This window comes from Urocitellus parryii, chromosome 1 (genome assembly GCF_045843805.1).
Source record: "Urocitellus parryii isolate mUroPar1 chromosome 1, mUroPar1.hap1, whole genome shotgun sequence".
Classification (NCBI taxonomy): Eukaryota; Metazoa; Chordata; class Mammalia; order Rodentia; family Sciuridae; genus Urocitellus; species Urocitellus parryii.
This window is the reverse complement of record NC_135531.1, coordinates 223,693,893-223,711,015: the sequence shown is the minus strand read 5'-3', so window position 1 is coordinate 223,711,015 and position 17,123 is coordinate 223,693,893. Positions and strand designations below refer to the sequence as shown.

The window sequence follows — 17,123 nt, the reverse complement described above, 5'->3', positions numbered from 1 at the left end:
TTTATCACATGGTTAATCACAACGCTGGACAAAATATGAACAGCGCCAGAGAGAGAGACAAACCAAAGTGTTCTGAAGCCGGTCTTTGAACTGCCGCCACTCACAATGACGTAAGGAGCTCATGCCCAACATAAATCAATTCATCACTAAGTTTATTGTTTAGTTGAGCTGATTTTTTTTGTAGCAAAGGTTTGTTGGTGGAGAAGGCAGTGGATTGATTTAACTTGGCACAAGTTCAGCCAAAGGCTGGCTATAGTTCAAGGAGTATTAAAGAGAAGTAAGGTCTTCATGGAAGAAAAAAGGACATGACAATGTACTTGGATGAGAAGGTAAGAGTTGAACAGAAAAGAATGGGCAGAGAGAAATGAAGCAGGTGCGTTGATAGAACAGTAAGACTGACTCCAGTTAGCCCTAGAGTGGATGTGAGGAGAAATTGGAGGTGAGCCCAGAGGATGAATTGGAGTCGGAAGTGAGAGGTGTGGCACCACAGACTGGGAAGTCTGAACCTCTTTTGGTCTAAAATGGGAAGCCATTAAAGTTCTTTGAACAAATCAGGATATGTTGTAGGACAATTGATCAGATGTCAGAAATGAAAGCTTGTCCATAAAGAGGGAAGAATGAGAGGTAATAGCAGACCTGAACCAGGGAAGGATGCTTAGAAGATGTTGGAGGTGGGGTAAAGTAAGAGGTAGGGATCAAAAAGAAAACAGTGTCAAGTTTCAAGGCCAGATCACAAGACAGTGTTTTTGCCTCTCATAGAAGTGGGAAGGTCTGGAGGAGTAGGTGCTTTTGTGGGGGCTTTCTACTGAGGCCTGGTGTGCAGGAATTAAGAATACACGTCTGGGCTGGGGTTGTGGCTCAATGGGAGAGCACTTGCCTAGTACATGTGAGGCATGGGGTTTGACCCTCAGCACCACATAAAAATAAAATAAAGGTATGTGTCCATCTACAACTAAAAAGAATACATGTCTGGCAGGAGTGGGGTGTGGCACTGTGGAGGTGAGAATAGAGATCTGGGACTCAAACTCACATAGCTGAGACCTGATACTACAATATAGCATCAAGAGATGACATCACTCAGGTGACAAGTAGAGAAACAGGAGATCCCAGGACCTGGAGAACTGCCTGCCTTCCAATGGTAGGTAGAAGAAGGAGGATGGAGCCAGAGAAAGCAGAGACTGGGGATGTCTCTGAGGAAGAACCTGAAGAATACGATACTGCAGACTCACGTGGAAGAGGACAATTCAAAGCAAATCTGGCTCATGGAGCTAAATGCTGCAAGGGGTCAGTGAAGATGAAGCTCTAGCAACTGGGAGCAGAGCTTCCCGAGGCTGGTTTCAGGGATGTGGGGGCACCAATCAGATTTCAGGATTAAGGAACAAGGGCTCCGTTTGGTGAAGGATGATGCAGCAGATCTGGGTGTCAGTCTCCTGAAGTCCACTGGTAAAAGTAGGAAAAGGGAGGGGCGGGGCTGAGAGGAGGTTTTGTTAGAGTGGGAGCAGACCTAAGCAAAAGGGAAAGAGCTAGTAGAGCAGAAAGATCCAGAAGCAAGGTGAGTGCAGCTGGAGCTCAGCAAACAGGACCCCAAATATGTCTCTTAGACTTCTAACTGGGAGTACCTGGGAAGCTGCAAATGCAATAAGAGATTTCTCTGCAGTTGCCTATCTGCCTAAAGACTGGACCCACCAAAGAGGAACACAATTGCCTCCAATCTTCTTGAAATTTCATTAGTCGTATATATCAGAGGGAGAGATGGATAATTCAAATATCCCACCTAGAACCCAGAAGAACTTCAACTCAGGCCGCTGTCTGTACTCTGGGCTTATCCTCTCCCCTAAGAATCCTTTATTCTTCTTCTAAAATTGCCCACAGCCCAATGACCCTGTCCCCTCTCCTGCACAAAGAGGGTATTTAAGTCTCAAGCATCTGTGCTTTCTTTGCATTTCGTATTTTGTGTGGCTCCCCCACACACATGCATGTTAATAAATTTGTATGCCTTTTCTCCTGGTTATCTGTCTGTTGCCCATTTATTTGCATTAGACTGTTATTGTACATTCAGAGGGCAGGTCTGAATTTTCCTATAGTGCTGATCTCAAGGGCAGGGACACAGTGCCAGAAAGATTTGTGGTCTGGGAAATGGGAACAAAGGATGGCTGAAGGAAAGGAAAGATCATACGGTGCAGGCAAGGGCAGTGCAAAGAGCTCAGATATGCTCAGTGAAGTTATCTGTTATCAGCCTGAGGGGAGTTAAGCTGGGGTTGAAGTTGTTTTCAAAATTGGTTCACTGACTCGTCCAAGGTCAAACAAATGCAAAAATGTTAGCACTAAGATCAGAACCCAAGTCTTCCACCTACCAAATTCAGTGATCATTCTGCCACATGGGAATTCTAAATTTTGTTATTCTAATAGGTACTGTTAAGTGTTTTCCTCAACTACCCTTGATTGAGCCATTCTATTTGGACAAGTAGCTAGAGTAGTCTACTTCAAAAAGTAGTCCAATGGCAATTTGAGACCACTAGGGAAGGACTGGGTTGAGAGTTTAACTTTTCAAGTCTCTAAACTACTAAAAAGTCTCCAAAAATTAAGATTTTTTTTTAAAAAAAAATGTGAACCGGGCTGGGGACATGGCTCAAGCGGTAGTGAGCTCACCTGGCATGCATGGAGCGCTGGGTTCGATCCTCAGCACCATATAAATATAAAAATAAAGATGTTGTGTCCACCGAAAACTGAAAAATAAATATTAAAAAATTCTCTCTCTCTCTCTCTCTCTTAAAAAAAAAAGTGACCCATGACAGCTTCTCTTTCCATTGTGAAAAGAAGCAAAGAACTCTGTAATGACCTACTTCTTTCAACAAATCCTTTACTAAACTCTTCATCAAGTTTCCCACAATCAATTTGGGGCAAAATACAAAAGACAAGCTTCCTTCTCCCTTTGGACCTTCCCTTTTCCATAGTCCACTCTTTTCCTGAAGCTGTGTCCTCCTCCTGGTGACCTGGGAACCTCTTCTGGGAGAAGGTCAGTTAGCTCTTTTCCCAGAAGAACAGGCCTAAGAGTTCCTTAGGTTTCCAAGGCTTGGTGTCATGACCTGAGCTCACAGTAACCATTAGGTTACTTCTGTAACCTTAGTGGCTCAGACGAGTGCTGAAAATAGTGCACTAGAGCCCTGGGCAGGCTGGCTCCACTCCTTTTGAGTTAGCTTTAACAAATACTTGTGGGTAAATAGGAAGCTAGAGTCCATGCCAGGTTTGTTGACATGTGCTGCAGGATGCTTAGCAGTGTCGCTACCTTCTAGATGCCTCTACCACGACCCTTCCTTTCACAGGTGTGACTAACCACCAACAATGGCTTCAGACAGTACCAGATGGCTGGTGGTGGGACCAAGGGATGGGTTGCCCCCAATTGAAAAGCACTGCTGTGATCTAATGCAGTCAAGTACTAGACAAGAACCCCCCAAACAGGACAGTGTTCAGGTTGCCCTTGTAGAATCAAGACTTGTGCTCACAGGATAATGATATGTGAGAATCGGATGGGAAACACGTTTTGACTCTACTCTCTTCAATTCACCAACAGGACAGGGGTAGGAATGCTGTACTGCCAGTTAGTGTTCACCATCCTAATTTTTAGAAAATCTAGAAGTGACCCAACCAAAGTATAACGACAAAGATAATCCATAGACTTGGCAATTGTGACATAATATGGGAGACACTAAAATGTAAAGAGTTAGAGTGGATCACCTGAGTTCACAACAGGAAACTGGTGTGGATGGAGAGTACTCACCAAGTTTTCTTAGTGACATCAGGAAAGTAGCTTGAAGTCTCTGAATAGTCATAGTCTACTTCTGGGTGGCTTTTCAGATCAGGAGCAACCCTCAGACCTGAGAGAAAACAAATGAGTGCTTAGAGGTTTAAAGCTAAGTTCAGAAGCAGAGAGTTTATATTTCATTGCCATCTGCACCTTAAAGCTCCTCTCTCCCTGCTCTCATGCCACTCCCTGACCATCTGGAACCTTTTTTCTAGGATATGTCATCAAAATTGACCTGTGTTCAATCCCCAGGACTGCAAAAACAAAACAAACCAAAAAAAAAAAAAAAAAAAAACAAACAAATCCTGACCTATGCTGGAACTCCAGGTCTTGCTCAATGCCAGGTCCCAGCTAGCATGTTGGATAAAATAACTCATGCGACTTCTCTCTGGTGATGGATATAAATAGTGGACAGAGATTAGAGACCTCTAGGTGAGGCAGGCCCAGCAGAAGCAGCATGCAATAGTTGGAAGAGCACTGCTAGTCCTGTCTGGGCTGCCTACTGATGTGGGCAGGAGGTGGAGGAATGAATTCTCACAATGTGGTAGGATTAGCTGTAGTAGGGCATCATCATCTCAGAAGTAACCCATTTCTACATATTTTTCTTTTTTGTATTGGGGATTGCACTCTGCCACTGAGCTACATCCCTAGTCCTTTTTGAATTTTATTATGTGACAGAGTCTTGCTAAGTTGCTGAAGCTAGTCTCCAACTTGCCTCAGCCTTCTGAGTAGCTGGGATTACAGGCGTGTGCCACTGTACCTGGCTTCTAAATTGTTACTGAGGGTAATTTACTGATGAGCTTTTCAAGAGAGATGGCAACAAATACAATTGTTTCTTTGGGCGACTATGTCTGCCATGACTAATTAATCATGGCCCTCTTGTCCTCTGAATCTTAATTCAGCTTCAAGTTCCTCAACATGACACATCAATGGTTGTCAAAGCATGGACCCTCAGCTAGCAGCATCGGCATCACCAGGAAACTTGTTGGAAATGCAAATTTTTGAGACCTACACTGGACCTAGTGCATGAGAAGAAACCCTGGGGGTGAGCCTGGCTATCCCTGTTTTTTTTTTTTTTCTCAATTTAATAAAGTAAAATGATGTATTTGTTTATTAATTTGTTCTGTCAGGCATGTTCATTTTTTTCTAGAGCATTCGACCTACTAGTTTTTATTCTAATTTGTTATATATGACAGCAGAATGCATTACAATTCCTATTACACATATAGAGCACAACTTTTCATACCTCTAGTTGGATCCCTGTTTTTAATAAGTTTTCCAGGTGACCCCATCCCTGTTGAAGTGTAAGAGACAGTGTTCTCAGATCAATGATTCTTAATCCTGATATCACATCAAAATCACCCAGGATGATTTTTAACATGCCTGAGCCCAACCACTAGAGATTCTTAAATTGACCTGGCTTTTGCTAATTGATATTAGTAAAAGCTCCCCAGGTGATTTTTTTTGGGGGGGCAGTACTGGGGGTTAAACCCAATGGTGCTCTTTTTTTTTTTTTTTTTTTTTTTAGTGAGAGAGGAGAGACAGAGAGAGAGAAATTTTAATATTTATTTTTTAGTTCTCGGCGGACACAACATCTTTGTTGGTATGTGGTGCTGAGGATCGAACCCGGGCCGCACGCATGCCAGGCGAGCGCGCTACCGCTGAGCCACATCCCCAGCCCCCAATGGTGCTCTTTTTAAGGCAAGATCTAATTTGCCCAGCCTGTCCTTGAACTTGCAATCTTCCTCTGCCTCCCAAGTCACTGAGATTAGAACCATAGTTCTAAGTAGTCACTACCAGTTAGTTGGGGTAGGAAAGAGAGTCCACACCTATTCACCATCCTAATTTTAGATAGTCTAGAATTGACTAAACCAAAGTATAAGCTACAAAGATAATCTATAGACTTGGCGACTGTGACATAATTCGTAATGTAAAAAGTTGAATATTATCATGATAGAACATATGAAAAGAAGTATAGCAGAAGAAAAAAATGTAGCAATCAATGGTTTGAGGTTGTCTGTTTTGGGAAACGTATACTCTGATTTTGAAGTGTTATTTTGGTTCCTTAAACCTAAATATCTCTGTGTAGAAGAAATGTAATCCCTTAAGCTATTAGTGGTAGATCAAGCCATCTGTTGTTGCTATTATTGCTTTAGACACCAAAAGGATAAAGAAAAAATGTTAATGGAACATTATTATGTTTTTATTATTATACCAAAAGCATTATAACCAGCAATGAAAACAAAATTGGAAAAAAAAAAGAAAGAAAAGGCTAGAAAGGCAGCCTCAGCCTTTCAGAATATCATTAGCTGATTCCCTACCTCCCCCTCCTGCCGTCTAATGATTGATAAACTCCAGTTAAAGCACCAGGCCGGTCTTCTTTCTCCCTCTTGATTGTTCGGCCTCAGCTCACTTGTTGTTGTGATAAGCAACATAAAAGCAAAAGCTGATAGAAGAGGAAAAGAAGAAGAGCCCACTCCAGGGACACAAATATTTTTGTTTCCTTATTAAGAAGGAAAATTGCCACAACTAATTTGTAACCTAGTTTTCTGGCCCAATTCAGCAGCACCAAGAGCTACCACTGATCAAAGCCCAAATGGTACTGCCCCTGTGGAAGGCTGAGACTGCAGGCTTTTGTCTGTACCTACTCCAAGACCCTTAGTTTAAAAAGAAAAGAAAAATAGTGTTCAATGGCAATCCAAACAGGTAAAAAGCACAAAGAAAGCCCTTTTTGGTATGGGACTCTCCGTATGAGGGAGAATTCAAGACCAGAAAAAGAGGAAGGAGCAACATCTTTACCTGGAGCTCAGAGAATACCCCCAGTTACTTGGTTTTCATTTCCAATAAAAACACATAGGATTTCTGTTCATGTAATTGAAGGGAAAACTTATTCCATGTTTCTTATTCATTTACACTTCAGTCATCAAAATATTGATTTTTAAGAGTTATTTGAAGTACAAAAACCAAACAGAAAACTTACAGAATATTCTTCATAAAGCTTAGAGGAAGTCTGTGCCTCCATCCCCCAGCTTTGCCTGAAGAGCAGGGAGAGGGATTTAGGTCAGACTAAAAAGATAAACTTAAGTAAATTGAGATTATCAATCCATTGAGTTCAAAGCAGGATCCAAAAATTGTCAAGTACTTGTAAGTGTGTCCTGGTGACAGTTGGAATCACCTAGCGTCCCTCTAGGGAAATTAATCACTGCACAAGGAGATTAGAGAAAGAGAGATATGGAGAACGAAACAAAAGAAACAAGGTCACTCCTTTTAAGTGAATGGGTGGGGTTCAAGGACTTAGGCCAGCCACATGATTAAAAAATAAAACTCTAACCTTAAATGGCAGAAATGCCCATAAAATGCCAAACTTGGGGAATGTCCAGCAGGGGCCATAGAGGCTTCTCCAGAGATGGGAAGGTTGATGGCTAAGATTTCTGGTTTCAAGAAGTAAAGCAAAATGGGGTGTAGAGTTCTCCAGAGGAGTTGGAGCCCTTCCCATATCTGACTATAGAGATATATATTATATCTTAGAGCTTATAGAATAGAAGCTATTCATATTTTCCAGAAAAAAAAAAATGAGCTGAGTCTTCACTAGACTGTTTTGAAATAAGATGGGCCAGTGTTTGCTTGGTGGTCAGGGGAAGAAAAGAAAACTCCCTTAGTGGGGGTTGCAAATTCAAATGCTTTGGGATCCACCCAGGAAACCAGGTGGAGGATGGGGAATGGGGAGGCCTGCAGTGAATGAGAGAATGCCCTTCCCACTTAAAGATCCTCACAACACCTGCAGAGGACCTGGGCAGAACCTCAGGAAGCTAAAAGAGAGACACGGGACAGAAGGTCCCCAGAGCGTCCATTAAAACCAGCCTCATCGACACCTTGATTTTGGACTTCTGGTCTCCAGAACTGTGAGAGAATAACTTTCTGTTGTTTGAAGCTATAGAGTCTGTGATGATTTGCTATGGCTGCCCTAGGAAACTAGTGTGGGGATTGGGGTGGCATGACAGGTGTTAAGGACTAAAATTACTAGAAGAAAGAAACAGAAAAAAAAGATCAGGAATCTACATTCAACTTGATTTGGCTGCTGGGGAAGAAAAATTAGACATAGGGAAAGCTCCATTTTTTTTAAAACAAACATTAATGTATGGATGATTATGTTCTGCGTGTTGCCTTAACCCTTAACAAAAGTTAACTCATTTAAGCCTCAAAGTAACCCTAAAAGGTACAGACCATTATTATTCGCATTTTGCAGCTGAGAAAATTGAGGCAAAGGCGGATTAAATGACTTGCCCAGTGCCACATAGCTGGAAAATGGCAGAATGAGGGTTCAAACTCACATACTTTTGCCCCAAAGTCTGAATCCCTAAATATTATATAGTGCAGCCCCACTTACTTAAACATTTAAAATTATAATCCCTACTTAATCCTCTCTCTCTCTCTCTCTCTTTCTCCCTCCTTCCCCTCCCCCACCCTCTCCTTCCCCTTTATATATGGCTTTCCCAAATTCTTTCATGTTCCTGGAGCTCTGAAGTTCCCACAGGTCAGCGGCTGCAGGCAGAACTTCTGGCCTGGCCTAGTGCTTGGTGACCACCCAGAGGATAAGACTCAAGCACTGTTTCAGCTGGGACAGAGTCTTGGTAGGGTTCCCAGTTGGTGATCTGGGCTGAGTAAACTTTCCTGTCCCCCTAATGGCCCTGGCAGAGAAAGTGCATAAAGATGAGGCTCCAAAGCCCAGCCTTCCCCTTCTAACCACCGCTGGCAGATTTCATAAGGAGCCAGGGTGGTTTCTGGCCGAAGTGACAGCTGGTCAGCAGCCATCCTATCAGAACATGAAGAGCCCAACTCGTGGGAGGTCTGACAAGCAAATGCCACCAAAAGCAACACCGAGAAAGTCAAATTCTTTTCTTGAAGAATAGGGTCTCGTGAACAATTTTTTTTTTCTTCCTACACCGTATTTAAAATCCTGGCCTCTATCTCCAACACACAGGGCAAGTGCAATAATTTTCAGGCTGAGGAGAGCATTTTCCACTTTGATTCTCTAGTACTTAATTCCAGTTATTATCCCAGTTAAACTTTCACAGAGTTCAAAGAAAATCTTGCCTGATAATTGCTTTCCCCAATTTGGAAGTGAAGGAGAGAGGTTTCCCCTTATCCTAGGAATCAGTTTCTTGCTTGTCTGCGGAAGTTCCTTCACTCTGAACATTTAGGGGCTGTCATTCCATTCACTGTGTTCTCATTCAGCCTCCAGCTGGATTTATTTTTTTGTAATTTATGCCCTGCCTGCTTCCAAAATGGGATTAGAGGTAGCTTCGTACAGCCTGTGCTCCTTGAGGCTCTGTTCATTGGCCATTACAGTACCCCTTGCAAGCCTGGGGCACAGATGGCAGTTGGTTCCACATGAAACTGTACCCATTTGATGGGGAAACAATTTTAATGTTGTTTTTGTGACCACCCCAAAAGCACCTAGCAGAATGTTTTGCACCGACAGAATGTTGAGAAAATGGGGAGGAGAACAGCAGATTGGGAGTTAGGAAATCTTGATTACAGGAAGGTTCCTGTTACCATAAGTAAAATGGTAGAATTCCTAGCCTACTTCTCAAGGTTACTATGATGATAATTATTGCAAGCAAATCAAGGGAAAGCTCTTTGTATAAAAGAGCTTTCACTGTAAATTGCAGAGTATAAGATGTTAGGAAAAGTATAAGATGTAGGAAAGTAACAACTAACCAAGAAAGAACTCCTACCTGTTGGATCATTTTTATTTTTTCTGGTGCTAGGAATTGAACCCAGATCCTCACATATGCTAGGCAAGTACTGTACTACTGAGCTACATCCCTGACTCTCTATAATTGTTGTTGCTCAGAGAGTTCTGGTTTCCTACCAAGCAAGTCACTTATTTTCCTATAACTTTTACTTAAAAAGATAAAGTTATGATTGTTTATAGTGGCTTTATTCATAATCACCAAGAAAGAAAAACAACCCAAATGATAAAATTATGGTATATCCATACACTGGAATTCTGCTAAGTAATGAAAAGGAATGAATTACTGATAAACACAGCAATGCAGATGAATCTCCAAAGCATTATGCTAAGTGCAAGGAGCCAGACTACCTACTGTATGACTCCATTTATAGAACTCTCTGGAAAAGCCAAAACTATAGGTACAGAAAACCCATCAGTGGTCACTAGGGGCTGAGGGTAAGGGAGGAGGTCCATAAGGGAACTTTTTGGAAAGTTGTGAAGGGAGGTTACCTGGTAGAACCTGTTGGACCAATCTGATCAAAGTACCTGAATTGTATTGTATGCAAATCATACCTTTAAACCTGACTTTTAAAAAGTTACTTGAATTTGAAAAAATATAACAAAAAGGGTTCCTTCTCTTCAAACTGGGCCTATTCCTGGGAAGCAGGGCCAATCTGCCTCTCACCCATCAGGAGAGGGTATGAAGGGAGGGCCTTGCTGTGGATGGGGACCCTTCACAACCATTTGCAGCAGTGACCCTAGCTGGTTTTGACACTAAGCACTTGGCTCAGAGTCTATGAAATTAGCAGGCTCTGGTTGCTTGCACCTTTCAACCGTCACAACTTTATTGACGAGAATGGCTACCAGCTGTCACCCTTGCCTCCTCCTCTGTACTTGGCCATTCAGACTTCATGGCCACAGCAAATCAAACTGAGATCCTGCTATGGCTCTTCGTGTTGGGGTTTGAACTCTTGGCCAAATGGCTGCAGCTCAGCTGTTATGCTGCCAATCACCCGTCACTGTGGGTTAAACTTGATAGGCACACCAAGATCTTCCAACTTCTCAGAAATCTAAAAGGCCATGGAAGAAAGACTTCTCAGAAATCTAAAAGGCCACTTTCTTTCCACACCAGCAAGCAACAACTCTGGGTGATATTTAGTTCCTGGACTTTAGAATTTCTGGCTTCGTGGGCAAAGGAACAGACTTGCTATCTTCCAGAACAAGTTGCAAAAGGGCCTCCAACTAGTGAGGGGGGAAATGGTGTCAATCATTTATCATTTAAGTCTTAGCAGCTTTGAATTTAAAAAAAAAAAAATTATCCACACAATTGAATCAGCTGTCAAGACTTAGGCTGAGAAGTTAAGCAGTTTCCCCTAAAACTATATGGCAAATGGTGGCATAGCCAGGATTGAAAGCCCATTATTTTGACTTCAAACTCCACATGCGTGGGATAGCAATATTAACTCCTCCCAAAGCTTTGATTGGTATCTTATGTCCGTGCCCAAGATGACCACCAATGGCACAGTCTGGTCTACTGGAAAAAGTCTCTGAATGAATGCTTAAACTCACAGGATACATAAGGGGAGATAATATATTGGAACTCTGTGTTTCTGTCTCCTCTGTGAAGGCGCGATGTCTTCTATTCACAAGAGTCTTTTGAAGAGAAGGCTGATCTTTATTGCCACAGAACAGTTAATTTTTCCTCTAGGTGTTTCTTCACTATTGTGTGGTTGAAGCTTAGAGAACTAATAAGCTACAAAATATAATAACATGTTTTATTCTTCTCCTGTAACAAATGGAAGGCATGGCTTAAAGTTTGCAGTGCTGCCTGCCATTCCATGCCCTGGGGTGGGGTGTGGGGGGTGTGGGTGTCTGGAGCTGCCACATAGGAGCTGAGCGCCCCCTAGCTTTGAGTGATGGAAATGTGGAGACTGGCTTTCCTGACCAGGAAGCAGGTGAATCCCCATCTCCACTCAGCAGAGGAGCAAAGCTTTGGGAGTGGGCATCACCCAATGGAGTGGGCTGCTTTCTTGTTCCTTTGTAATACTACCCCTGACCTTTTATGGATAGAATGTTCCATGGAACTTCCCCTTGTGTGTCCCCTATATAAGAATAAATGATTCAAGTGACTCTCTTTCCAACGGACCCCTAAGGTCGAGAGCCGTGCCTGGATTTTGTAAGGGTACTTCTGTGTGTTGTGTGCTTTTTTTTCACCATTTTCTTCAGTTATTGAAGTAGTCCAGAGTTTGTGAACCCAACTCGGATATAATATGGCAATAGGTGGGTAGCATCTGGGCACGGTCTTTTTATCCCCCAAAGACCTTCTATCTGAGGGTCATAACAGAGAGAACAGATTCTGAACTAAAGAGGCTCTGACCACTGACTTCCTCTGAAGTTTTGTTTGTTTTGTGTTTGGGTATAGGTACTTAGGATTGAACCCAAGAGTACTCTCCCTCTGGGCTACATCCTCCAGCTTCTCCCTCCTTTTTAAAAAAATTTTTATTTTGAGACAGGGTCTCAAAAGGTTCTGAAGTTGGCCTCCAACTTGTAATCCTCCTGCCTCAGTTTCCTGAGTAGCTGAGTTTACAGGTCGGCCCATCCTGAACTTTTAATCTCAAATCCTGGGGATGCCAGATGCTACACCAGAGTTCCATGGTAAGCACATTTCCCTGCCATGTCAATGACAAGCATATGAAGCCTCCAGCCCACATTGACTTTGCAGCTTTCTGTGTATATACTAGGTGGATGGGAAACACCCTGTCTATCCTCTGGCTTGTGCCATCCTAACATAGCAATAATTTTGTTACACAGTAAAGGACATTCTTCTGCATTCCAAACCAAGCCATGAAAAGAATTCTGTTGTTTGTGCCAAAGAGAGATTTGGCAAGGCTCATTTCTTGACAGATACCCTGAAGCCACAGGCCTGGTCTTTTCCCTGCTGTAAACCACTCGCTATGAGCCACACTTCTGGTGGCTCTTTGTGGGTCCTGCCCATGCTCACAGCAGGCACGTTTTCTCAAAGTGAATCATGATGCTTGCCCCCCCTCCAGACATTTCCCCCTCCAAAATGTTAAGCCTACAGCTGTCAGAAATCAGCCCCAGCTCTTCACTGACTAAGAGCTGGAGAGACAAAAACAGCATGACAGTGGACTGAGCAGGACCCCTGGCCTCAGCCTGAAGGGCACCTTATCATCGGGGAAGCAAAGGTTTTAATACAGGGGAGCTAGTTTGCAATTCGCAACTCCTCTCAAGCCCAGGTGTACTACATAATTTTTTCCTCCAGATGTTTCTTTGCTAATGTGAGAATTCTAGCCAGAAATGCCAGGAAAGGGGAGGTGGCCGCCTCCTGCCCTGTGGCCAAGAAGCATTTGGAACTTGTCTTCGCCCACACCTGTGCTTCCTCTGACAAGGACTCAAGCTTGAAGAATTAAGTTTTTGTGAAAATTGAATAAGAATCTTTCTAAGAAAGAGAAATGGAGTAAAGAAAAAACAGAGTGGATGTAGAACAACAAAAGGAGACACAGAAAGAAGGGACAGAGCCATGCTTGTGCCCCTGGTTTGTTCCATGTGGACCTTTCTCTCAACGTCCCTCTTGCACTCCTCCTGTTTGGTTTGTGATCAACAACCCACATATGCACAACTTCATCAAAATGGAAAAATATCTACATGATCATCTCCGACCTGCATGAGCGATCTCAATGCATAACCAGGGCTGTGTTATAAAATGGGTCTTGCCTTTGCATTGTTTTAGATTTTATAGAACTTCTTTAAAATGTCTATTGACACAATAGAGATTTCTCATTTATTCAAACAGGGTCCCTTGAGGGAGAGCATATTTTAGAGTTCTCTACATTGGAGTTAGAAAATTTGAAGCCCCCAAACAAATCCTATTGTTTACCATAATGGCCCCAGCATACAGCTTATGCTTAAATGAAGCCCAGTTGAATAAATGAATGAATGAAAGAAATGCCCAGATTAAAATGAAGTTGTCCAGGACGCCTACAGATACTTGCAGAAATCTGATTCCAGGAAATTGTTGCGTTCACCTAGTTTTTACCAATCCACCAAACATGCTGAAGGAAATAAGCTAACTTTAAAGCTAGAAAAGGCTAGCAGAAAGCCCTACCCTGAAAGAGCTTAAACATTGAGACAGTTACAAATACAAAAAAAAAAAAAAAAAAAAAAACTTTGGCAGAGTCAGGCCATCTCCATGTGGAGCTTGCTTTCCCTCCCAGAAGCAGCATTGAAAGCACTCAGGGTTCCAATCACAGGCCGTTTAAAAATGCCTGACCACAGACTCAAGGCGCCCCCTTGGCCTCTGCAGTGTCACTGCTGACACCCAGAAAAGCATTCCTCCAGAGGGCATCAGAGGAGAAATGCCATTGATGTGGGCACTATTGTTATTTTCTGGTGAGGGCTGTATTGTTGGCAGGGCCCAGGAGGGGGGTAGGCAGTGAGCAATCGGAGAGAGGAGAACAGTTTCTACAGAAGCAAGGAGATGAAAAGGTGCTGTAAACCAGTGGCTCTCCTGCCTGTGTGTGTGTGTGTGTGTGTGTGTGTGTGTGTGTGTCTCCTTCTGGGAGACACTCTTTGAAATTCTGTTCCCAGCTCTTAGGGCTCCACGGTCACCTACTCAGAGGGCATTGTCCACTACTTTGCTCTTTAAAAAGAATGAATCCTGAATTAGAGGGCGATTTTAAAGTCAGTGGTATTAAAAAAAAATCAAAGAATGAGACAATATAGATCTTTTAGAAATTCCCTGTAGGTAGTTTGTTTTGATAGTATTCACTGAGGAATATGCACTTTTTTTTAGTTAGATGAATGTAGTTAAATTCACTCTGTGAAACGTAACAGCTGATTTTAAAAAATAATAGATTAGTAATGGAGTAAATACAACTTAATTTTTACTTAGAATAACTCATCTATTTACCAATTTTTAAAAAGGACATTCTTTTAATTCTTTGGCATTTAAAAGGAATGCATTTTCCTATGACAAGAGAGTATTATCAAACTTCACCGATAATTAAAAAAAAAATACCACTTTTGCCAAGGTGACATTCAAAGTCGTTCCCCCAGCCCCCCAAGGAAACTGGTGAACAACCCAGTGGCACAGGAGCCCACGCTCCCTCACCCCAGGTCTCCCCACAGCTCACAAAGGCCCTTCATGACCTGCACGGTTAGACACATAGGAAATGTGCCCTCATGTACCCGGGGTGTTTTATCCACATGTTTTCTCTTCCAGCATTTGATCACCGGCTGGTGAACTGTTTGGGCCCACAGAGATCTCCAGACCACCAGCTCATGTATTTAAAAGGCATCTGTTTATTTTGAAAATGCAAATACGGCCTACCTCAAAGACTGACAGGCAAGAAGTGACCCACTGAGCTCGGGGAGAGGCTTCCAGACTGAAGCCCGGACCCTCCCTCCATCACACCAAGATCACTCCACTTAACCTAAGCCTGGGAATCCGAGGGAAGGGCCCACAATTAAACCGAGCAGGCTCATCTCTCAAGAATCAGCCAGGCGGATCGTTTTACCCCCAATTTAAAGCCCTGAAGAAGCCACTTACAAAAGGACCCTGAGCCTTTGAAACAGAGGTTCCTCCTCTGAGGGCTGCCTGGAGGAGGGCCCCATGGTGGGGACACTGGCTCCTACCAGTGGCTGCCCAGTCCTCACAGGGAGAAAGCCCGGGAAGGTTAATACGGACTTTGATCTCTGTCAAGGCATACCAGAAAGAATTAATTTACATTTCAGATGAAAAAGGTTGACAGCATGAAAAGGCAGCTTGTTGCTGGTATGTGAATGTGCAGTAATAGATCGGGAATTCTGAGAGGAAGTTCTGAGGAAGCTGAAGGGATCAGCCACGCGGCTGCTTTATTGGGAAGGAGATGAAAGGAAAACAAATTTCAATATGCGCTGCTCTGCAGCAACATGTAGGCCAAATGCTTCCTAAATTTCAAGGGCTGCTCTTTTAAAAAAAATATATCTTAGTGACAACATTTTTTAAAAAATGACTATATGATCCAGAACTAGAAATACCAACAAATGCATTTCACAGAATTTAAATTCCAAATAAAATGATTTATTGAAAAAATAATCAATTAGAGGTTAATCTTAGAAAATAATGAGAGGTGGCTATGCTAAGGTATTCCTGAGCCTTTCCCTGTAGGTTTCAAAACTGAGGCGACTGCTGTGTTGGGGTCTTGTTCCACTTGGAAATGTCCTAGTGGCAACAGGAGGGGCTTGTAATGAGAAGATCGTGCTTTGGGAAATCCGGACCCCAAACAAAGTCCAAATGTGTTGCTTTGCTTTTCAGGTAAATATAACAATGCCTTCGAATCTAAGCTTATTGAGGAAAACATTCTTAAGTCAAATATTCTGCCTATGAAATCGCAAATGTTGCCATCCTATTTCTGGAATGCAAAACCAGCACACCGGTCCTGTTGTGGAATTGGCTGAAGGGCAGAGACATTGTTTGCTTTCCCTTTGGCTGCCACCAGGGAAGTGGTGGCATTGGTGCCACCTTCATGCCTGCCTAAGACCCTGCAGAGTTGGTTACTGTGTGTCCCCACATCACTGGATAGTTGGGATCACTGGCTCTGAGGCTAAGGAAGAGGGGTGTTTGCAAAGCTTTGGGGAATAAAAAAAAGAGGAGGCACTTTAAAGAAATGAGTCCTGTCCAGTTCCACAAGGCACCCAGCCTGCCGGTGCTACACGGAGCGGATGTGATGGTCACTTTCCTGAGACCATGATGATGCAGCAGAACTGTCTCTGCTTTGATGCAGCATTCATTTGGCATTACACAGTGCAAAACAGCGAGCCTCTCAAGATGATATTCAGAGAAGGAAAACTGGATTTATGATCTTTACATACTGGACTCTGTGTTAACCAATGTACAAGCTCCAAGTTTATATTTTTAAATGTGTCGAGATTTGGGCCAAAGCATAAGATCTGAAATCAGCCTGGTATCCTCTTTTGATGGGAGACTGTGTGTGTGTGTGTGTGTGCGTATGTGTGTGTTGTGTGATGTGTGTTGGGGAAGCAGACAAAAGCTGCAAGGTGAATTGTTCTCTTCCTGAGACTTTGAGGTTCTTGAGCTTAGAATTGTACTGGATGATATTAAAAAGTTATACATTTGCATTTAAATGGCTTCCAAAATATTTTCATTCTGAATGAAGATTTCAGGCCTCCACTGGGGTCTAAGACAGTTTGGAGAAGTATCCTGGGAGCTGAGTTCTGTGTAGGGACCTATTTGAAAGGTTGCAGCTGTCTTATTCAAGAATTTGCTTCCAGCTTGGCATTTTTCTGAAACCCTATCTCGCTCCCCATTGCTGAGCTCACTGGCCTTGACTCTCTCACTCCATCTCCAATTTCTTGTGCTCTTGAAGCTCCTGGCACACATAGGAGCTTGTTTCTTCCAGATCCTCAATTAGGAATAAATTTTCCAGCTTCAAATGAGGAAGGGAGATTGGCCCAGCAGCCACAGTGGACATGCCATTTGCAGAAGAGCAGAGTGACCTGAGAGCCAGGGAGGGGACAGATGAGCCAGTAACCAGAGCACGTGGTTCTCAGGCTGCCAAGGGC

At 43.0% G+C, this 17,123-nt stretch overlaps 1 protein-coding gene across 1 annotated transcript in view; it reads right to left on the bottom strand.

Annotated features, from left to right (window-relative positions):
* The window catches only part of Myo3b (myosin IIIB), a 449,152-nt gene that overhangs the window by 136,661 nt on the left and 295,368 nt on the right, over positions 1-17,123 (bottom strand). The window contains exons 30-33 of the mRNA XM_077794873.1: positions 8,547-8,650; positions 8,027-8,100; positions 4,113-4,190; positions 3,779-3,875 (exon numbers count right to left, since the gene is read on the bottom strand). Of these exons, the coding sequence (XP_077650999.1) occupies positions 3,779-3,875; positions 4,113-4,190; positions 8,027-8,100; positions 8,547-8,650 (353 nt within the window). The remainder of the gene's footprint in view (positions 1-3,778; positions 3,876-4,112; positions 4,191-8,026; positions 8,101-8,546; positions 8,651-17,123) is intronic.